General features: G+C 48.1%; 2 protein-coding genes and 1 pseudogene across 3 annotated transcripts in view; 2 read left to right on the forward strand and 1 right to left on the reverse strand.

Annotated features, from left to right (window-relative positions):
* LOC311232642 (procollagen galactosyltransferase 1-like) overlaps positions 1–324 on the reverse strand; it is a gene marked incomplete at both ends in the record, with an annotated part of 35,552 nt that extends 35,228 nt beyond the window's left edge. Inside the window, one exon of the mRNA XM_084319501.1 lies at positions 245–324. Coding sequence (XP_084175627.1) covers positions 245–324 — 80 coding nt within the window. The remainder of the gene's footprint in view (positions 1–244) is intronic.
* Positions 325–771: 447 nt separating this feature from the next.
* Positions 772–22,240, forward strand: LOC311232643 (procollagen galactosyltransferase 1-like; the record flags this gene model as incomplete). The annotated part of the gene is made up of 4 exons (XM_084319502.1): positions 772–892; positions 5,811–5,945; positions 8,996–9,200; positions 22,113–22,240. The coding sequence occupies exons 1-4, from the start codon at positions 833–835 to the stop codon at positions 22,238–22,240; spliced, it is 528 nt and encodes a 175-aa protein (XP_084175628.1). The 5' UTR covers positions 772–832.
* Positions 22,241–22,384: 144 nt separating this feature from the next.
* The window catches only part of LOC311232644, a 37,635-nt pseudogene continuing 37,082 nt past the window's right edge, over positions 22,385–22,937 (forward strand). The window contains exon 1 of the transcript in view: positions 22,385–22,432. The product of the transcript in view is annotated as an uncharacterized misc_RNA (transcript). The remainder of the gene's footprint in view (positions 22,433–22,937) is intronic.

Consider the following 22,937-nt stretch of genomic DNA (forward strand, 5'->3'; position numbering starts at 1 on the left):
ATGCGTACACACAAGCCACAGGTCCCATATTATGGTAAACTGGTGAAATGGATACCAGTACAATAATCATGTCAGTGGTTGAGTCTACAAGGCCCGTGACGAATGAGGACCGTATAGAGACCCTTCTGCTGTGGCTCCGCTCTGGAAAACCAAGCTGTGTGCTGATATCTTTTGGAGAGAGACCTCAGGGCAGTGAACGGAGCCACACTGCATCCCAGCGACCTGTCAGTGCAAGCGCCCGCACGTCCCCAGCGTCTCTCCCAGAGTCTCTACTCCCCGGGGGGGCGCGCGGCTTGGTTTTCGGAAGCCGAGTCTTGCCCACATGAGATGAGGTTGAGGAAAAAAAGGGTCTGTAGTCTCAACCACTAAGGTGCTTATTTCACCTTACCGTGAGTGTTATTGTCTGCCCTCAAGTAAAAAATTTGCGAGAAATCTAATTTAAACCTTGCAGTCCTCCATGCTTACAGTGCCTAGGTTTCTCATTTTATTTGCTGTGAAGCACTTTAAGATGGAATTCTTTTTATGAAAGGTGCAATAAAAATAACGTTATTATTATTATTATTATTATTATTATTATTATTATTATTATTATTATTATTATTATTATTATTATTATTATTATTATTATTATTATTATTATTATTATTATTATACTTATTGCTACTGTACGTTGCATTATGAACACATTATAACATTAGGTTGTGTGTGTGTGTGTGTGTGTGTGTGTGTGTGTGTGTGTGTGTGTGTGTGTGCGTGTGTGTGTGTCAGTGGCTATGGCCATGCGGATGAGGTGGGGCCGAAGCACTGGACTAATCTCCGCTATGAACGTGTCATGAAGCTTCGCCAGGCAGCGCTGGACACGGCGCGCGAGATATGGGCCGACTACTTCCTGGTACGTACAACTGAACTGTCCTCCACTTGACGTCTCTGTGAAAAACAGAGTCAAATATATACAGTTTATTATATATCGAGGGGGGGGACGGTGGCTCGGGAGGTAGAGCGGTCGTCTGGTAATCCGGAGGTTCCCACAGTTCGATTCCCGCTCCTCCCAGGGGCAGCGTGTGGAAGTGTCCTTGAGCAAGACACTTAACCTCCTACTGTAACTGCTCCCGATGAGCGAATGTGTGAGTGAATGGTTAAAAATGTGAGGAACAGGGGCGCTCTAGTAGCACACCATGTATCGCGCTGCGTCACGAAGTGGCCGTCCGGGTTCGCTTCCCACTCCCGGTGACATTTGTCGCATGTCTTCCCCGCCTCTTCTTCCGTTCATCCTCTCCTCATCTGTCGGATTGTAATTGTAACCGCTTTGGATAAAAGCGCCATATAAATGCAGTCCATTTATATAGACTTATATTATTTAATTGTTCACCTTCACAATACATCGTCTTGCTAGTATAACATACAGCAGATTCAAAACGATCCCCAGCTAACCTCAAAGGGATAGTTTGAATAAAACAAGAATACTATAGAGCCAATAGCCAAGTCAGATTACCTCCAGTTGGCCAATCACAAGGTTCACTGCAGCTCAGCGGCCAATCACATGGTTCACTGCAGCTCATCGGTCCATGCGGGGCGTGGGTCAGGAGGTAACTCTCAAGACCAGCGTCTCTGATCGCTCTGGAAGCCCGCTGCCACATACGGACAGCAGTGTGTAAGAAGCCTCTGACCAAAGAGCGTGTTGTGGAGACTGGTGTGGCTGTAGGAGGAGACATACTTCACATACTCCACAGTAGGGCTGTCCCCGACTAAGGATTTGGATAGTCGACTTTGATTGGTCGAAATTGGCCGATAGTCCCCCTGAATGCACAACAAAAAATAAAAGTATGAATACTTTTTTTAAATTTTAATTCTTTATTCCATTTGGGCTGTGGAGCGTGCTTAATGTCTGAAGGAGTCAACGGAAGGCTTCTTGTCCTCTGCAAAAGCATGCAATTGGTCCACTGATGGATACATCTTGATATTTGTCTACTCTAGTGTGTTCATTAGATCGGTGAAATCCTCTTTCAGTGCCTTCAGTGTTTTCTTAGGCAGTTAGCCTCGCTGGTATGCGCGCATTAGCGTTAGCCACGCTTCTAGGCCTCTTTGCTTTTGGAAAGAATGATAAAAAAAGAAATAAAAATGATAATATTTCTTTTTTACATATTCTTTTTTGCATTCGACTAAGAGGTTGGCAGTCCACTACGGCTCCTTTCAATGATTAGTCGACTATTAGACTAATCAGGGTCAGCCCTACTACACAGTATTACATATAGTACTGTATGTACAAACTGTCAGGCCCATAGTGACTGACTACCATACAACTTAGATTCATAGCCTGGGCTTTTATTCGCTTCATTCACTGAACTCACGCTGTCTTTATTTGGGCCGGGCGTCTATAAGGGACAAGCCTCGCATTCCTTTTACACAGAAATCTTGCTCAGCAAAGATGGGAAATATCAAATTGTTTATTTAAACCAGTATGGATATTCCTTGTATGACATGTGCCAGCATGTACACATCAAAATAAAACAAAAAAAGAACTAGGTATTCATCTACTCATCCTATGGATTATTTAATTATTAAAACTTCACTGCACAACATTTCGTTATATACACTGACCTATATGGTCATATACACTGACCTACTGTATTATAGTTATATACACTGACCTACTGTATATGGTTATATACACTGACCTACTGTATATGGTTATATACACTGACCTACTGTATATGGTTATATACACTGACCTACTGTATATGGTTATTACACTGACCTACTGGCTCCACTAAATAAAGTTACATGACTGGTTTGAAATACTTTCCCCGCCTCGCATAGCGTTGTTGCACATGGTGGACGATTCCAAAGAGGGGTCGGAGGTCAGAGGTGCTGCTCTGTGATGCGTTAAAAAAAGCCTTTAATTATTCACGGACACGGGTTAAAAAACGTTGAGCCACACCGCGTCGGTATGTTTTTTAACATGTTTTTAAGGCTTTCCCGTGAATAATTAAAGGCTTTTTAATGCAGCACACAGCTCCTCGGACCTCTTTTTGGAATCTGTCGTCGTATGCGGCGAGGCGACGAGGCTCCAGGCGAGTTCTGCTAACTTTATTATTATTACGTCTGTTTTCTTCTTCCTTCTTTCAAAGACTCCAACTTGACATCTTTCACTTGTGCCTCAGCTGGGCTTTTCTCCACAAATTAATTTGAATAGTTTAAACTTTTCCCCATTAAATAATACAGATCCAACAAGAGAGAGAGAGAGAGAGAGCAAGAGAGAAAGATTGAGAGAGGGAGACAGAGAGGGGGGGAGAGCAAGAGCAAAAGAGAGAGAGAGAAAGATAGAGAGATGGAGAGAGAGCAAGAGAGAGAGATAAATATATATATATATATATATAGAGAGAGAGAGAGAGAGAGAGAGAGAGCAAGAAAGAAAGAGAGAGATAAAGAGATATAGAGAGAGAGAGCAAGAGAGAGAGAGAGAGAGATGGCACAAATTACTCTGTAGCCAGGATGCAACAATAATTAATTAATTCCTCATCATCATCATCATCATCATCCATATAATGAAAATTAAAAGTCCTATTTAAAGGTATAATTAGGTTACAGGGTTAATCAGTCAAATTGGTTCTGTTCAGCAGTACAATGTGTGTGTGTGTGTGGTGTGTGTGCGTGCGTGCGCGCGCGCGCGCGCGTGTGTGTGTGTGCGTGCGTGCGTGCGTGTGTGTGTGTGTGTGTGTGTGTGTGTGTGTGTGTGTGTGTCTGTGTAGGGGGAGGGGGGGGGTGTCTATTCAATTAAGATAGCATAGGCTATCAATCTACTAGGCTGCTGGTGAATTAACTCTGCAGCCCAGGACCCTCTGGTGTTGAAATATACATACAAACGCACACTATAGAGGGTTAAACGCAGAGGGGAGGAAGCTGTCTGGTTTGGATCTCTGGATGTGGAACAGAAAGCAGCCTAAAACACACAGCTGGCAGCGCGGAGCGCGTCCTAGTGGAGATATATAAATACTGCGCCGTCCTCTGTCGGCGCGGGGCAGTGTGAAATAATAGGTTATGAAATGAAAGGGCGCGGTCTACTTATATACCCACAGTGCTCTGTGATCAGAGTGGGTTTTTTCTCCACATGTGACTCACTCAGTGGTTAGTGGTGGTTTGGGCGGTTGTGTGTGTGTTTGTATGTATGCGTGATTGATTTGGACAGATATTGCAGCTGAGATCTGACTTGTGGCATATTTTCTGTTCAAAGTCTAGTTTGCAACGGAAAGCCAAAATAAAACAGTCGCGGCAAAACCAGCCAGAACAACAGGCAGCCAGAACAACAGGCAACCAGAACACCAGGCAGCCAGAACAACAGGCGGCCAGAACAACAGGCGGCCAGAACAACAGGCAGCCAGAACAACAGGCAGCCAGAACAACAGGCAGTCAGAACAACACGCAGCCAGAACAACAGGCGGCCAGAACAACAGGCGGCCAGAACAACAGGCAGCCAGAACAACAGGCAGCCAGAACAACAGGAAACCAGAACACCAGGCAGCCAGAACAACAGGAAACCAGAACACCAGGCAGCCAGAACAACAGGCAGCCAGAACAACAGACAACCAGAACACCAGGCAGCCAGAACAACAGGCAGCCAGAACACCAGACAACCAGAACACCAGGCAGCCAGAACAACAGGCAGCCAGAACAACAGACAACCAGAACAACAGGCAGCCAGAACAACAGGCAGCCAGAACAACGGCACTTATCCCCAGTCAGAACATCTGAACTGCAACTCGTGGGCACAGTTCTGAAGCAGGTCCAGTAGCTCTACAATGATTATTTATGGGAATAATTTCCTGCTGGACGTCCTACTGATGACCAAATCTCTAACATAACACATACTGTATTTCCACTCCTCATTCTCTCTGCTAACACTCGTTGATTGTATGTAATATAATAACATTTACATTTACACATTTAGTCATTTAGCTGGTCCGCTTTTATCCAAAGTTGTGAACAATAAGTCAGCAGGAAGGGTACATCTCTGGCAGCTAAGGGTCAGTGGCATTGTCCGTCAAATAGTGTCAAACTTGATAGTAGTATAGACATATTAATATAGTAATATAAATATTGTAGCATAGTAGTAAGGTACATAATAGTACAGACTAGAGCTGACCTCGACTAGTCGAATAGTCGACTAATCGGTCGAAAGGAGCCGCAGTCGACTCTCAACCTCTTGGCAGAATGAAAAAAAAAGTCTAATATATATATTTTTGTATCATTCTTTCCAAAAGCAAAGAGGCCTAGAAGCGTGGCTAACGCTAATGGTGCGCATACAGGCGAGGCTAACTGCCTAAGAAAACGGGCACAGATGCACTGAAAGAGGATTTCACCCATCTAATGAACACACTAGATAAATATCAAGATGTATCCATCAGTGGACCAATTGCATGCTATTGCAGAGGACAAGAAGCCTTCAGTCGACTCCTTCAGACATTAAGCAACCCCCCCAGCCCAAATGCAATGACCCCCCCCCCCCCAAAAATAAATATATACCGTATATATAATAAAAAAAAATCGCATTCCAGTCGACTATCAGCAAATTGTGGCCAATCAAAGTCGACTATACAAATCCTTAGTCGGGGACAGGCCTAGTACAGACAGTAAGAAGGTTAGTTATGTATACGTCAATTATAATATGTTAATTATACATTATACAAATACTGTCCCCTTTCTGCAATACAGATATTCTGTGGTTTTCATATTACAAAATCTATATGTATTCATCCTACCGTTCAGCCCCTGATTGGTGCTAATTTCATTCCGTCTTCTCCTGTGCTCTCTAGTTGGCTGACTGTGACAACCTGCTGACCAATCAGGACGTGCTGTGGAAGCTGATGGGCGAGAACAAGACCGTCGTAGCGCCCATGCTGGAGTCCCGAGCGGCCTACTCTAACTTCTGGTGTGGCATGACCTCACAGGTGATTCCTCTACGCTCAGTCAGCGTTGTCGTAACAACAAGAAACATTACTCGTCTACGCTCAGACACTTAACCCCCTAACTGCTCCCGATGAGCAGGTCGGCACCTTGCTGCATGGTTGCCTCCACCGTTGGTGTGTGAATGTCTGAGTGAATGTGCGGCATATAAGTTGTAAAGCGCTTTGGATAAAAGCGCCAAATAAAATGCAGACCATGTAATGCAAAAAAAAAAAAAAAAAAAAAAACACATATCAAGTTACATTTCTCTCAAAATGATTTTGGAAATATTTGAGAATGAATGGAGCTACAGTTTCGGCTGTAATTTTCCAACACACTTCTCTCTTTCTCTCTCTCTTTCTAACACACACGCACGCACGCACGCACGCACACACACACACACACACACACACACACACACACACACACACACACACACACACACACACACACACACACACACACACACACACACAGATACAATTGCAAATTGTGTGACGCAAATGTACAATTGCATACACATAGCCCTTCACTCCCAGACATCTATCTACACACACTACCCCCCCTCCCTTCTCTCTCTACACATATGCAGTGGTGCAGTGCTGGTATAACTCGGTATAACGGCGTTATACCTCGGTCACTGAGGCTGAAGTACGCGCAATCGCTTTTTACATGGCATTATCCAACCGGACTCCCGGAGAAGCATGCAGCTGCAGAGCCGCAGAGCCAGCGGCGCTCTCTGGGCCGCGCGCTGACGGCCGCGCTGTGAGGCAATAGTATCCAGCTGCAGGACGAGAGCAGCCAAAAAAAACTGTGCATGCGCGCGCACGCGCACGCGCGTGGAGCGTTTGACCTACTGTCAATTTGCCACTGCACCACTGCACCTATGTACACACATATACACACACATACGTCCTTCTCATAGTGCACTTAGTTTTGTCTACTCTCCTGTATAAACACTGCGTTAGCTTACCGTTCTTTAGATAGGCTATAGGGCCATTGCTGTAATCTATGTCTCTCCATGTTGCAATATGTCATTCTGTCAGTAAACTCTATCCTCAATCAAAGACTCCATTGTCGACCGCCGTGAATAATCTGGTGAATTTATTCCACATCAATACTGTCACACTCCATAGAACGAGGTATTTTGTACATGTTTGTGTGTTCGTTACACAGTATATTTACATGTCTGTGTGTTTGTTACTCACAGTATTTGTACATGTCTGTGTGTTTGTTACTCACAGTATTTGTACATGTCTGTGTGTTTGTTACTCTCAGTATTTGTACATGTCTGTGTGTTTGTTACTCACAGTATTTGTACATGTCTGTGTGTTTGTTACTCACAGTATTTGTACATGTCTGTGTGTTTGTTACTCACGGTATTTGTACATGTCTGTGTGTTCGTTACTCAGTATTTGTACATGTCTGTGTGTTTGTTACTCAGTATTTGTACATGTCTGTGTGTTTGTTACTCAGTATTTGTACATGTCTGTGTGTTTGTTACTCACAGTATTTGTACATGTCTGTGTGTTTGTTACTCAGTATTTGTACATGTCTGTGTGTTTGTCACAGTATTTACATGTCTGTGTTTGTTACTCAGTATTTGTACATGTCTGTGTTTGTTACTCACAGTATACATGTCTGTGTGTTCGTTACTCACAGTATTTGTACATGTTTGTGTGTTTGTTACTCACAGTATTTGTACATGTCTGTGTGTTTGTTACTCACAGTATTTGTACATGTCTGTGTGTTTGTTACTCACAGTATTTGTACATGTCTGTGTGTTTGTTACTCACAGTATTTGTACATGTCTGTGTGTTCGTTACTCACAGTATTTGTACTAGGGGTGGACGGTATAAACGGTATGAATTTGCTCTACGGTATGGATTTTGACTATACCTTGTAACCGGTAGAGCAGCTCTAAAATAGCAATGACGTCATGTAACCACAGCGTGACTATTTCACTCGCATTTGCCCCTAAAAATAGATAGAATTAGTCATAGATAATAGATATGTGCAAACTGGAAAAGTTATTTAGGAGGCTTCGCGCAGTGGGCGTGTCAACACGCAATTGTCATTTCATAATAAACACATATCACTGCGGCGCACAGCAAGTTTCAATTTCAGTTCCTGGCATTTTTAACCAGTGGAGAAAGGTAAGAGATTTCCCTATCGTTTTTCTTATATGAATTATTCTACGTTAATAAAACATACCTGGTGATCAACTACAGTTTGCTGTGAACATTATGATATGTGTGTAGTGTTCTGATAACGACGTCTGGGCAGCGGGAGCTGGATGCTGGATTTTGCAAGAAGCATATGCAGCTGCAGAGCCGCAGAATCCACCATAACCCACCCATCTGTACCGGCACAGTGCAGTACTCCAATTCAGCCATTGGCAATTCAGCCGTTGGGTGGGGGGCGCTGTTGAGCCGGGCCTGTGACCGGACCTGAAAACGCCCCTACTCTGCGGCTCTGCAGTTGCATACTATTGGGATTCGTTGGGAGCAGCACGGAGTCTCAACTCGGGACTTATTTTATTTGGAATATAATGACTGTATACGCAAAAGTAGCCTAGTTTTAAGTTAAAATATTATAAATCTACATGCCTTGAGGATGTCATTGTTTATATAGCCTGCCTATCAGGCAAAAAAAATAATTCTAACGGAAACACTGATACCGTGATATATACCGTTACCGTCTATGCTTCAAATTATACCGTGATATACATTTTAGACCATACCGTCCACCCCTAATTTGTACGTGTCTGTGTGTTCGTTACTCACAGTATTTGTACATGTTTGTGTGTTTGTTACTCACAGTATTTGTATGTGTCTGTTACAGGTTACTACAGACTTGTCTCTCTGCTCTTTACTACAGACGTGTCTGATTGATTGATTGATTGAAAACTTTATTAACAGATTGCAGAATGGGTACAATACAGTACAGCTCAATACACACAATTGTTAAGGGGATGCAGACCAGAGAAAGACTTTCGTCTTGTTTACATCAGGGTCCCCCATTTTCAATTCATCAATTTCTCTGCTCGTTACAGGGTTACTACAGACGCACGGCGGACTACATGCCCATCAGGAAGCGGGAGCGTCTGGGGTGTTTCCCCGTCCCCATGGTCCACTCCACCTTCCTGGTGGACCTGAGGAAACAGGCGTCCCGTCAGCTGGCCTTCTACCCCCCGCACCCCGAGTACACCTGGGCCCTGGATGACGTCATCGTCTTCGCCTTCTCCGCTCGCATGGCAGGTAGGAGGACGCCCCCCGGGGAGGGAGGCCCGCTTTCGCATGCAGTCAGTCATCCGACACACGCTCGCGGTCAGCCGCTCTGCCCCTAGTGGCGTCTCACCCGCAGGGCACTTTGACACAGATTCTGCCCTGACGCTTTGAATCTACGACACTGTGTGTCCTTGTTCCACTTGTACAAATAGAGGTGTGTGTGTGTGTCTGTGTATAATATTATGCGTTTGCCAATAACTGCTGGCTCGCGGCTGGTAAAACCTATGAAAATCTGGCAAAGGAAAGGTTTCCTGGACGTTGAGGAGTTGCTGGCAGCCTATTGGCTAGAGGAGGAATGTGTGACCAGAAGGTGCTCTTGGCACAGGACCTGAATGGGGAATTCCACACACATACGCACACACACACACACACACACACACACACACACACACACACACACACACACACACACACACGCATGCACGCACGCACGCACGCACGCGCACACACACTCCCCACCGCCCCCCCCCCCCCCCCCCCCCCTCCCTGAACAACGACTGCTGACGTGCCCTTGAGCGAGGCACTGCTCCGGGTGAGCTGCTCCGGGGCCAGCAGGAGAGGGCAGATGTGACCTGTGTGTGTGACCCTCCCCCTGCAGCTACTGGCCTCAGGTCAGGCGACATGGCCAACATATCATATCACCACATTTGCCTTTGTTTTGACTGGATAACGTTATTTGACGGTATTTAGTTTTCCAGTACAAATGTGATATGACATCTTGTGATACAGTTGTCATGATGCTATTGCTATGTAATTCAAAATGGTCTATTTTCCATGACTTACATTTTTTTTTAACAAGCCTTTTGATTAGCATAAAAATATACAGTAGGCTATTTATATATATATATATATATATGTATATAATAATTTATTTTTACAATATGTGTACCAGTATGAAAAAACAAAGAAGTTCCAGGCACTCTTCAAGTATATAAAAAAGCTTTAATTAATTGCTTAGTTCATCATAGAACAATTAAAAAACCAACATGTTTCGGCCTCTCTATCGGCCTTCTTCAGGGCATACAAACAAACAAATGGGTGAACTGAGCTACATTCTAAAATGGAGGCTGTGCTAATTGCTCTATCAAGCTCAGGTGTGAGCACTTAGTCAGCCTGAGGCATAGCTGTCATAATTGCATATGCCGTCTAGACTCTAGAGGTCCTCTAACATCTAGAGTCTAAGACTGACATGTAACCCATAGTTACATAACTCTTCATATACATATATACATTTTTAAACTAGAATAGCAAAACACAGACAAAAGATAGTCCCATATTTACAAAAAGGAAACCATATCTATGGTATAATTTATCCCTGGATAAGACATGGCTTTGAGTCTGTATATCCAGCAACTCTCTAATTGATTCAGTGCTCGCTCTCTATCCCCTCTTCGAGGATTGAAGGCCCCCCCCTCATGGTCGATGAAACACAAAGTCTTCCTCCCACTTGCCCATATATAGACCCGCATAGGAAGGACTAAAGCAAGCTCACATGGCACATCCTTTCACTTGTTTGAACAGATTATCCTGAAATAAAAAACACATTGTTATAGAGTGTCCATTCTGTGTGAGGTCTACAAGGAAATCTGTGGGTGGTTCTTGTGGCTGTGGGCGTTTGTCCAAATAGTGTCTTGAGGCAGCCAAACCTCGTCTGTGGTCGATTGATGTATACAGCGCTGTGATGCATTCGGGCCAATGTTGTTATGTTCCTTGATTTTAGTGTCTTGTATATATGCCGGGAGGGATGGAAGCAACGGCTTAATGTAGAAGTCCACGTACTTCGAAATAGGCTCTGTGAGGGAGTAATTTCCAGAGGTGACAGGTCTTCCTGGTGGATTTGTGAGGCTCTTATGGACTTTGGGCAACATGTAGAAAGATGGTATACGGGGATTGGGGTCAAAAAGGAACTTAAACTCCTGTTCTGAGATCAGATCATCTGCTTTGGCTTTAGAAAGCAGCTCTTTTAGTTCACCTGTTAGTGTCAATAGGGGATTCCTGGCTAAGGGGAGATAATGGGTAGGGTCCAGTAGCTGTCGACAAGCTTCCTTGGTGTATTGTTCAAACCACAACTCCTCCACCTTTGTCCGCTCTTTTGATCACTATGTTTTTGTTGTCAGATAATTCTTTCAGTGCTTCACGTTCTACCTTTGTCAGGTTATGTTTACTAGAGGTTGTGCTTTTAGCAAGGAGATTCTCTACCTCATAACTGACTTTCTTCTCTAAGGTGTTCAGTGTGGGATTCTGCACTGTGGTGGGACAGAAGTGAGACTTAGGTTTGAAGGGGGCGGGGCGGTGGCTATCTACACCAGACTGAGTAGGAGTTGCCGGTGTGGGAGATGCCTTGTACCATGCCTTTAAGTGGAGGTTTCTATAAAAACGAAACAGGTCTACTTTTAAGTCAAAGTCATTCCCTTGATTGGTTGGGGCAAAGGTAAGTCTTTTGTGTGTGTGTCGGAGAGCGCTGTACCTGACCTGTTAATCACAGTTGCTGACTTTGACGCCGGGTGTAATAGTCTCGAGGTGGATTTATTTCGTCCCCACCTCGTCCTCTTCTTCCTCGGTATCCTCTGTTGGTTAGCCGATTGTCCCTGGGCCCCTTTGAATGGGAAAGACTTTGGTCTAAAAAATCTTCGGTAGAGTGGTGTTGAGCATCTGAGTCGTCGTCACTTGTGAGGTTGAACGACACTGTGCGGTATCCTCTGCGCTGGGGTTCCTGGTCACGTTGAGGTGACGGTCTATGCCAGGCGTACACCTTCTTCTCTGTGTAGTCTTTCTCGTCCCTTTGGAATTTGCGGATCTTCTCCTGTTTGAGTGTTTGAGTAAACTTGCTAAGATAGTCTTTCAATTTAGTTTCCAAACGTGTCAATTCGGGGTCCCCATCCAGTATATTCTGTGTAGTCAAAATGAATATGTTTACATGGATCCATTCCTTCATGTTCAGTATACCTCCTGATGTTGTGGCACTTGCTTGGTTAAAGGTGCTGTAAAAATAAGTGGCCTACGTGTTAAAATAATAGCTCTACACTCCGACAGCCATCACTGGTATAGAGTGTCCAGTCAGTAACATGGGTCTCCCAGTCCCTCCGGCTCTGCAGTAAACAGAAAATATATATTCTGGTATCCCGTTCCCACTTTATCTAATCAAGAGATAGAACTCCACACTGAAAAAATTGTCTGACAAAAATAAGAAATACAAACTAGTTTTAAACTAGTTTTTGTGCCTGAAACAACTCAAATAATCTGCCAGTGCAGTAAGCAAATCTGATTGAGCAGGATTTCTTGAAATAAGGGTTCTCTTTGGGTGCTCTCTGATCAGACAAAGTGGGAAGGGATACCAGAAAATCTATTCTGTGTTTACTGCAGATCGGACTGGGACTGGGAGACCCATGTTACTGACCAATCACTGACCAGCGATGGCTGTGTAGAGTGTAGAGCTAGTTTACACTTACAGCACCTTTAAGTAAGGGGTGAGCCACCCCCATCAGAGAAACACATCAAGAGACAACCGAATATAACCTATAGTTATATGCATCCTCGATTCTCAAGCTCCCAATCATATGGTTATTGTACTCGTATAGAAACAGCATTCATTTGTCAGCTGTCAGGCAGCCACTGGGACCAAAGACGCCCACAGATAGATAATAACCGCTAACTATGTTCCGTAACCATGTTTCTTCTCCCACATCTCCGCCTATAGCTGGTGGACAAATCATGATCATTTCTCCCGTAAAGAAGCGCGGAGTGTGCGCTGCGCTCGGCCCGAGAGTGGAGGCTGAGGTGCCTCTCCCGGCCGCCGTGACAGCTGTGTCTGGAGGAGGGGGCGGAGATGCATGGGTTGTGGAACATCGTTGGCGGCTGATAATATTTCTACAGATCTGAGGGGGAATCACCAGCCACGGTTGTCTAACCCGAGGGGGCCTCGGTTGTGGTTTCCTGTCACCCAGTACATCGGTTATTCTCTCTCGCTTCATCACTCTTTTCCCTCGTTCTCTCTCGTTTCGTGGGGGCGAGGGAACACAAACCATTGTTAACGGTGTGGCTGGTTGTTATGGTTTGTAACCGACCCCAATCGCACAACACAAGACAGGTATGATGGTTTGCCAAGAAACAGATATTTATTGAACAACAGGGAAATACAGGGAAAAGGGCACTGTCCCTTTAAGGGAGAATCACAAATACAGGAATATAATATGAGGGGAAGGAAAGGTGCCTTTAAGAGGCGGGCAGGAAAAGGGAACACTAAGGGAAAGTAAGGGAACGCCTAAGGGAAGGTTAAGGGAACGCCTTGGGACAGAGGAACTAGAGACTAGGTAAACCAGGGACAAGGAGAACTAGGGAGAGAGGACTAGGGACTAGGAGAGCTAGGGAACAGGAGAAACGGGGACTAGGGGAACTAGGGACAAGGAACTAGGTGGAACTAGAAGGGGAGAACTTGGGACCAGGAACTAGGTGGAACTAGAAAGGGGAGAACTAGGGAACAGGAACTAGGTGGAACTAGAAAGGGGAGAACTAGGGAACAGGAACTAGGTGGAACTAGAAAGGGGAGAACTAGGGAACAGGAACTAGGTGGAACTAGAAAGGGGAGAACTAGGGAACAGAGGGGACTGAGGCCCGCGGAGGCGGGCTGGGAAACAGGGAGGAACTGGGAGGACTGGTGGAAATCATCTGGGCCGCTCTGCAGGACAGAGGAGATAGTTAATGCACAAAAGGGAAAAAACAGAGCAGGTGCAGAACAGTCCAAATAACAAAGTGAACAAAGTAATAATATCTTCGTGTGACAAACACACAGGGGGAGATGTAAAGTCCAAAAATACTATTCTAAGTGAGAACCAAAAACAGAGGCAATACGCTGGGAGATGAAATGTCCAAACTAACTAACAGGGGCAATACGCTGGGAGAGTGACATCACAATCAAAACTCACCCAGGCGTATGCGTAAAGGTACGGGACAGCAGCGGGAACGGGGGACAAAAGCATTACGCTGAGTGAGTGACATCACAATCAAAACTCACCCAGGCGTATGCGTAAAGGTACAGGGACAGCAACGGGAACGGGGGCAAGGGCACTACGCTGAGTGAGTGACATCACAATCAAAACTCACCCAGGCGTATGCGTAAAGGTACAGGGACAGCAACGGGAACGGGGGCAAGGGCACTACGCTGAGTGAGTGACATCACAATCAAAACTCACCCAGGCGTATGCGTAAAGGTACAGGGACAGCAACGGGAACGGGGGCAAGGGCACTACGCTGGGTGAGTGACATCACAATCAAAACTCACCCAGGCGTATGCGTAATGGTACAGGGACAGCAACGGGGCGAGGGCATCGCCACCGGGTGGCTGGCTGTCCGAGCCGAGGAACAGAGCGCTGGAACAGCGGCGGTGGCGAGGGCATCGTCCACCGGGAAGCCGCTGTCGGAGCCGAGGAACAGAGTGCTGGAACAGTGGCGGTGACGAGGGCATCGTCCACCGGGTAGCCGCTGTCGGAGCCGAGGAACAGAGTGCGCGCCACACCTTGGTGTGCGCGTCGGAACAGGGAGCTGGAACAGTGGCGGTGGCGAGGATGTCGTCCACCGGGTAGCCACTGTCGGAGCCGAGGAACAGAGTGCGCGCCACACCTTGGTGTGCGCGTCGGAACAGTGGCGGTGGCGAGAGCGTCGTCCACCGGGTAGCCGCTGTCGGAGCCGAGGAACAGAGTGCGCGCCACACCTTGGTGTGCGCGTCGGGACAGTGGCGGTGGCGAGAGCGTCGTCCACCGGGTAGCCGCTGTCGGAGCCGAGGAACAGAGTGCGCGCCACACCTTGGTGTGCGCGTCGGAACAGAGAGACGCATCGGGGTGCGTCTGCGAGGAGGAGTGTGCCAAGCTCGAAGGTCTGGAAGATGCGCGTCTGTGCGCTGGTACGGAGGAGCGTGCCAAGCTCGAAGGTCTGGAAGATGCGCGTCTGCGCTGGTCTGGAAGATGCGCGTCTGTGCGCTGGTACGGAGGAGCGTGCCAAGCTCGAAGGTCTGGAAGATGCGCGTCTGCGCTGGTCTGGATGTGCGGCACCGGAACCGAGAGACGCATCGGGGAGCGTCTGCGAGGAGGAGTGTGCCAAGCACGAAGGTCTAGGAGATGCGCGTTGCGCGCTGGTCTGGAGAGCGAGCCAAGCTCGAGGGTTCTTGGAAGATGCGCGTTGCGCACTGGTCTGGAGAGCGTGCCAAGCTCGAGCGTCCTTGGAAGATGCGCGTTGCGCGCTGAGGACTGGAGAGCGTCTGCGCTGGTCTGGATGTGCGGCACCGGAACCGAGAGACGCATCGGGGAGCGTCTGCGAGGAGGAGTGTGCCAAGCACGAAGGTCTAGGAGATGCGCGTTGCGCGCTGGTCTGGAGAGCGAGCCAAGCTCGAGGGTTCTTGGAAGATGCGCGTTGCGCGCTGGTCTGGAGAGCGTGCCAAGCTCGAGCGTCCTTGGAAGATGCGCGTTGCGCGCTGAGGACTGGAGAGCGTCTGCGCTGGTCTGGATGTGCGTCAGGACGAACAGCTGCGCGGGGGTCTGCAGTGGAACGCTGGGGTGCCTCCCGTGGAAGTACAGGGAGCGCAGACCAGTCTCCCCCACAGGCAACGGCGACAGCTGGCGAAGGCTGGAGCAAACATCTTGACGCCGGAGAATGGAACAGCATAGGCAGACAGAGGATCTCCCGAAAGAGTCTAGATGTTTAGAGAATATGACTCGGCAAGTATACAACACGACCCCACGCCGAAACGAGGGGAAGCGCCCTGGTATTTAAAGCCCACAGGGGGACTAATTAGCCTGCCACCACAGGTGCGAGAGATAATAGAATATCAAACAGGTGTGGCCACTAAGGGTAAGGAACGAGAGGGTGGGGGCTAGAGAGAGTGAGTAGGGAATTCCTAACAGTAGGCTTAAAGAAGACAGAGAATAGGGAATTCCTAACAGTAGGCTTAAAGAAGACAGAGAATAGGGAATTCCTAACAGTAGGCTTAAAGAAGACAGAGAAAAGGTAGTGAGCAGCGGGCAAAACCTCACAGTATCCCCCCCTCCAACGGGAGCCACCCGGCGACCCAAAACAAATACAGACAGAGTGGCAGGGGGCAAAACAAGACAAAAACAAAGGCACTGGCCAAGCCAGTAGGGGAAGCCACCACAAGAGTGGGGCTAGCAAACGAAACAGGGTCGCCGAGGGGTAACTAGGGTAGCAGAGGGGCAACTGGGGGAACTGGTCTAGAGGAACTGGGTCTAGAGAACTAGTCTAGCGAACTGGGCAAGAGAACTGGTCTAGAGAACTGGGCTAGAGAACCGGGCTAGAGAACTGGTCTAGAGAACTGGTTTAGAGAACTGGTCTAGAGAACTGGTCTAGAGGAACTGGGTCTAGAGAACTGAGGGGCAAGCAGGGTAGCAAAGGGGTAACCATGGTAGCACCGGGAAAGGGCTAGCAGAGGGAAGGTTAGCTGCCAGGGCACTGATAGCTACAGGGCCTATGCTAGCTGTACTGCTACATCAACATAGAGGCTGCGCTAGCTGCCGAGCTAGGCTAGCAGGGGGAAAGGGTAGCTGCCAAGGCACTGATAGCTACAGGGCCTATGCCAGCTGTACTGCTACATTAACATAGAGGCTGCGCTAGCTGCCGGAGCTAGGCTGGCAGACAGGGCTGGACCAGCATGAGAGCACAAGCTAGCTGGAAGGACAGTCCTAGCTGTGTGAGATTCTACACAAAAAAGTGGAGGCCATGCAGAGGGACCGGGTTAGCTGCTTGGGCCTGGCTAGCTACAGGGCCTATGCCAGCTGCAAGGCTGCATTAACATAGAGGCTGTGCTAGCAGCCGGGGCCAAGCTAGCAGACTGGGGCTCTGCTGAGGGACTGGGTTAGCTGCCAGGGCATGGCTAGCTACAGGGGGGTCAAACAGGGCAAAACGGGAAGCAAACAGGGGAGTAACAGGCTAACAAGGGAGCTAAACAGGACTAACAAGGAAGCTAAACTGGGCTAACAGGGAAGCTAACAGGGCTAACAGGGGAGCTAGAGGGGAGACTAACAAGCTAACAGGGGAACTAAACAGGACTAACAAGGAAGCTAAACTGGGCTAACAGGGGAGCTAGAGGGAACAAGAAAAAAAAAGGCAAACTCAACATACACCGTCTGTGCTGGCTGGGGTCGTCGATTTGGTGGGGTCGTACTGTTATGGTTTGTAACCGACCCCAATCGCACAACACAAGACAGGTATGATGGTTTGCCAAGAAACAGATATTTATTGAACAACAGGGAAATACAGGGAAAAGGGCACTGTCCCTTTAAGGGAGAATCACAAATACAGGAATATAATATGAGGGGAAGGAAAGGTGCCTTTAAGAGGCGGGCAGGAAAAGGGAACACTAAGGGAAAGTAAGGGAACGCCTAAGGGAAGGTTAAGGGAACGCCTTGGGACAGAGGAACTAGAGACTAGGTAAACCAGGGACAAGGAGAACTAGGGAGAGAGGACTAGGGACTAGGAGAGCTAGGGAACAGGAGAAACGGGGACTAGGGGAACTAGGGACAAGGAACTAGGTGGAACTAGAAGGGGAGAACTTGGGACCAGGAACTAGGTGGAACTAGAAAGGGGAGAACTAGGGAACAGGAACTAGGTGGAACTAGAAAGGGGAGAACTAGGGAACAGGAACTAGGTGGAACTAGAAAGGGGAGAACTAGGGAACAGGAACTAGGTGGAACTAGAAAGGGGAGAACTAGGGAACAGAGGGGACTGAGGCCCGCGGAGGCGGGCTGGGAAACAGGGAGGAACTGGGAGGACTGGTGGAAATCATCTGGGCCGCTCTGCAGGACAGAGGAGATAGTTAATGCACAAAAGGGAAAAAACAGAGCAGGTGCAGAACAGTCCAAATAACAAAGTGAACAAAGTAATAATATCTTCGTGTGACAAACACACAGGGGGAGATGTAAAGTCCAAAAATACTATTCTAAGTGAGAACCAAAAACAGAGGCAATACGCTGGGAGATGAAATGTCCAAACTAACTAACAGGGGCAATACGCTGGGAGAGTGACATCACAATCAAAACTCACCCAGGCGTATGCGTAAAGGTACGGGACAGCAGCGGGAACGGGGGACAAAAGCATTACGCTGAGTGAGTGACATCACAATCAAAACTCACCCAGGCGTATGCGTAAAGGTACAGGGACAGCAACGGGAACGGGGGCAAGGGCACTACGCTGAGTGAGTGACATCACAATCAAAACTCACCCAGGCGTATGCGTAAAGGTACAGGGACAGCAACGGGAACGGGGGCAAGGGCACTACGCTGAGTGAGTGACATCACAATCAAAACTCACCCAGGCGTATGCGTAAAGGTACAGGGACAGCAACGGGAACGGGGGCAAGGGCACTACGCTGGGTGAGTGACATCACAATCAAAACTCACCCAGGCGTATGCGTAATGGTACAGGGACAGCAACGGGGCGAGGGCATCGCCACCGGGTGGCTGGCTGTCCGAGCCGAGGAACAGAGCGCTGGAACAGCGGCGGTGGCGAGGGCATCGTCCACCGGGAAGCCGCTGTCGGAGCCGAGGAACAGAGTGCTGGAACAGTGGCGGTGACGAGGGCATCGTCCACCGGGTAGCCGCTGTCGGAGCCGAGGAACAGAGTGCGCGCCACACCTTGGTGTGCGCGTCGGAACAGGGAGCTGGAACAGTGGCGGTGGCGAGGATGTCGTCCACCGGGTAGCCACTGTCGGAGCCGAGGAACAGAGTGCGCGCCACACCTTGGTGTGCGCGTCGGAACAGTGGCGGTGGCGAGAGCGTCGTCCACCGGGTAGCCGCTGTCGGAGCCGAGGAACAGAGTGCGCGCCACACCTTGGTGTGCGCGTCGGGACAGTGGCGGTGGCGAGAGCGTCATCCACCGGGTAGCCGCTGTCGGAGCCGAGGAACAGAGTGCGCGCCACACCTTGGTGTGCGCGTCGGAACAGAGAGACGCATCGGGGTGCGTCTGCGAGGAGGAGTGTGCCAAGCTCGAAGGTCTGGAAGATGCGCGTCTGTGCGCTGGTACGGAGGAGCGTGCCAAGCTCGAAGGTCTGGAAGATGCGCGTCTGCGCTGGTCTGGAAGATGCGCGTCTGTGCGCTGGTACGGAGGAGCGTGCCAAGCTCGAAGGTCTGGAAGATGCGCGTCTGCGCTGGTCTGGATGTGCGGCACCGGAACCGAGAGACGCATCGGGGAGCGTCTGCGAGGAGGAGTGTGCCAAGCACGAAGGTCTAGGAGATGCGCGTTGCGCGCTGGTCTGGAGAGCGAGCCAAGCTCGAGGGTTCTTGGAAGATGCGCGTTGCGCGCTGGTCTGGAGAGCGTGCCAAGCTCGAGCGTCCTTGGAAGATGCGCGTTGCGCGCTGAGGACTGGAGAGCGTCTGCGCTGGTCTGGATGTGCGTCAGGACGAACAGCTGCGCGGGGGTCTGCAGTGGAACGCTGGGGTGCCTCCCGTGGAAGTACAGGGAGCGCAGACCAGTCTCCCCCACAGGCAACGGCGACAGCTGGCGAAGGCTGGAGCAAACATCTTGACGCCGGAGAATGGAACAGCATAGGCAGACAGAGGATCTCCCGAAAGAGTCTAGATGTTTAGAGAATATGACTCGGCAAGTATACAACACGACCCCACGCCGAAACGAGGGGAAGCGCCCTGGTATTTAAAGCCCACAGGGGGACTAATTAGCCTGCCACCACAGGTGCGAGAGATAATAGAATATCAAACAGGTGTGGCCACTAAGGGTAAGGAACGAGAGGGTGGGGGCTAGAGAGAGTGAGTAGGGAATTCCTAACAGTAGGCTTAAAGAAGACAGAGAATAGGGAATTCCTAACAGTAGGCTTAAAGAAGACAGAGAATAGGGAATTCCTAACAGTAGGCTTAAAGAAGACAGAGAAAAGGTAGTGAGCAGCGGGCAAAACCTCACACTGGTAAATGATGCACTATGGGTGAAATCCTAGTCCTTGATGTTGCCACCTGTTGGATGCTGCTGGATGCTAGGGGGGTGGGGTGGGGGGGGGATCACCAGACCCCACGATACCATACTATCATGATCACGATATTGCAATTTATTACCTTTTCTTAACTGCAAATGATGTCGCTAATGGTAAACCTTGTCAACAACTGCAATCAACCAATCAAATGGGATCAGGTGGGTCAGAAGGTCTCGTAGAGGTGCGTAGAGTGTTGTGAAGCACCCTGTTCCTCAAAGCACAACGCTGAGTCAGTCTTCCTTTACAACTCTCTGTGCAGGAGAAACTGACTGTTCTCATTTGGGAAGTCGATCCGTTTAATATTGAGTACCGATATTACAGTGCACTCTGCAGACAATACAACTGCACAAGTATGCTGAATTGAAGTATCTGAATTTGAATAAAATATGCCATGATCGGCATTGATAGTGATGGGAGTAGGGGGCCTCTTCTTGCCTCGCCGATAGTCCGCCACCAGCTCCTTGGTCTTGCTGATGTGCAATTGGGTTTCAGCTGTCCTCACTGTGGTGGGGAGTTCATTCCACCATTGCCCGGAGGTAGGAGGGAGCAGTTCCCCCCGCTACATGGTATGCCAGGTCAAAAACCTTGAAGCGGATTCGTGCAGCAATCGGGAGCCAGTTAGCCACTTAGCCACTTAGCTACTTAGCTGCTATACCCAGCTATACCACTTAGCTGCTATACCCAGACGATTCAAGATTCAAGATGTTTATTTGTCACATACATACCAGGGCATACAGTGAAATGCGGGTGGCCATGCCCGCTTTGATTGTGCAATAATAATAAATAATAAAATAGACATAATAAACCGGTAATAAAATAGACATAAAATAGGCATGATAAAGTCCTGAGATAATGCAATACAATGTTAGCTACGAATTAAGGCACTGGGTCCTACAGTATGTACACTACTATAGAATATACAGTTTTTACCCTATATCCTTATGCTATAATTGCTATTTCTAAACTATACTATACAAGAACCACAACAGTTATTTCCTTAAAGTGACCTTTATTTTCCTCGTTCCTTTAAATTGTCCTTTCCATTGTGTTTAAAGAAGAAGCGGTGTGGGGAGGGTTCCACTCTTCCAATCTGATCCCATCTACTGTAACTTTTAGGTAGCAGATGATGAATTGAATCATCCTCCCTGTGCAGTGCCCTTCACAGGTCCTCAACCCGCAGATTCGAACAGAGCCTTCTCTGCCTGCCGGGGACTTAATGCCCTGTGACACGTGGGTCCGTCCTCCCGCCCAATTAAGCTTTTCAATTCAATTGACCGCGTTGGCAGAGCAAGGCATAGATAGATATGTCACCCTTTTACGAGGACGGAGCGTTTTCGTTATTAAAATCATTTTCAATGGTCTCTAGAGATTGTATTAATTCAAGATAAAACATAGGGTTTAAAATGCAAATTATGCACGCGCACACATTGATACGGCCAGCGGTAACTGCAATGCTGTTGTAGTCTTTGTTGCTATTGTTGTATCAGTGCACACTCACTATGAATAGAAAATGGGGGACCCTGATGTAAACAAGACAAACGTCTTTCTCTGGTCTGCATTGAGCCGTACTGTTTTGTACCCATTCTGCAATCTGTTAAATAAAGTTTTCATTCATTCATTCATTCATTCATTCATTCATTCATTCATTCATTCATTCATTCATTCATTCATTCATTCATTCATTTATTCATGTCATTCACAGGTTTGGTAATATCCTTTATTTACAGTAACATCTCGAGTAAAACATATTCTAGTGTTTGAACTTGCGTGTTTGTACGTGTGTGTATATGTGTGTGTGTGTGTGTGTGTGTGTGTGTGTGTGTGTATACAGTGTGTGTGTGTGTGTGTGTGTGTGTGTTGTTTTGTGTGTAACCATGTGTTTTCTCTGTTGTATCTTTCAGATGTTCAGTTGTACATTTGCACTACAAGGAGATTCTATGGGTATTTCCCTCTTCCTGTGCGTTCCCACAATACCTTGCGGGATGAGGCAGATAAGCTTCCTGCACACTCAGCTGGAGATCATGGGTAAGTGTGCTGGAGCCAGGGGCCCCATATAGACTACTAGAGAGACGAGTCAGTACGCTGAGCCAGGGGCCCCATATAGACTACTAGAGAGACGAGTCAGTACGCTGAGCCAGGGGCCTCACACAGACTACTAGAGAGACGAGTCAGTATGTCAGGGGCCAGGGGCCTCACAGAGACTACTAGTAGAGACGAGTCAGTATGCTGGAGCCAGGGCCTGACACAGACTACTAGAGAGACTAGTCAGTATGCTGGAGCCAGGGGCCTCACACAGACTACTAGATAGACTAGTCAGTATGCTGGAGCCCAGGGGCCTCACACAGACTACTAAGAGAGACTAGTCAGTATGCTGGAGCCAGGGGCCTCACATATAGACTACTAGAGAGACTAGTCAGTATGCTGGAGCCAGGGGCCTCACACAGACTACTAGAGAGACTAGTCAGTATGCTGGAGCCAGGGGCCTCACACAGGACTTACTAGAGAGACTAGTATGCTGGGGCCAGGGGCCTCACACAGACTACTAGAGAGACTAGTCAGTATGCTGGAGCCAGGGGCCTCACACAGTACTACTAGAGAGACTAGTCAGTATGCTGGAGCCAGGGGCCTCACACAGACTACTAGAGAGACTAGTCAGTATGCTGGAGCCAGGGGCCTCACATATAGACTACTAGAGAGACTAGTCAGTATGCTGGAGCCAGGGGCCT

Source organism: Notolepis coatsorum (assembly GCF_963971535.1).
Source record: "Notolepis coatsorum genome assembly, chromosome: 7".
In the NCBI taxonomy this organism is placed as follows: Eukaryota; Metazoa; Chordata; class Actinopteri; order Aulopiformes; family Paralepididae; genus Notolepis; species Notolepis coatsorum.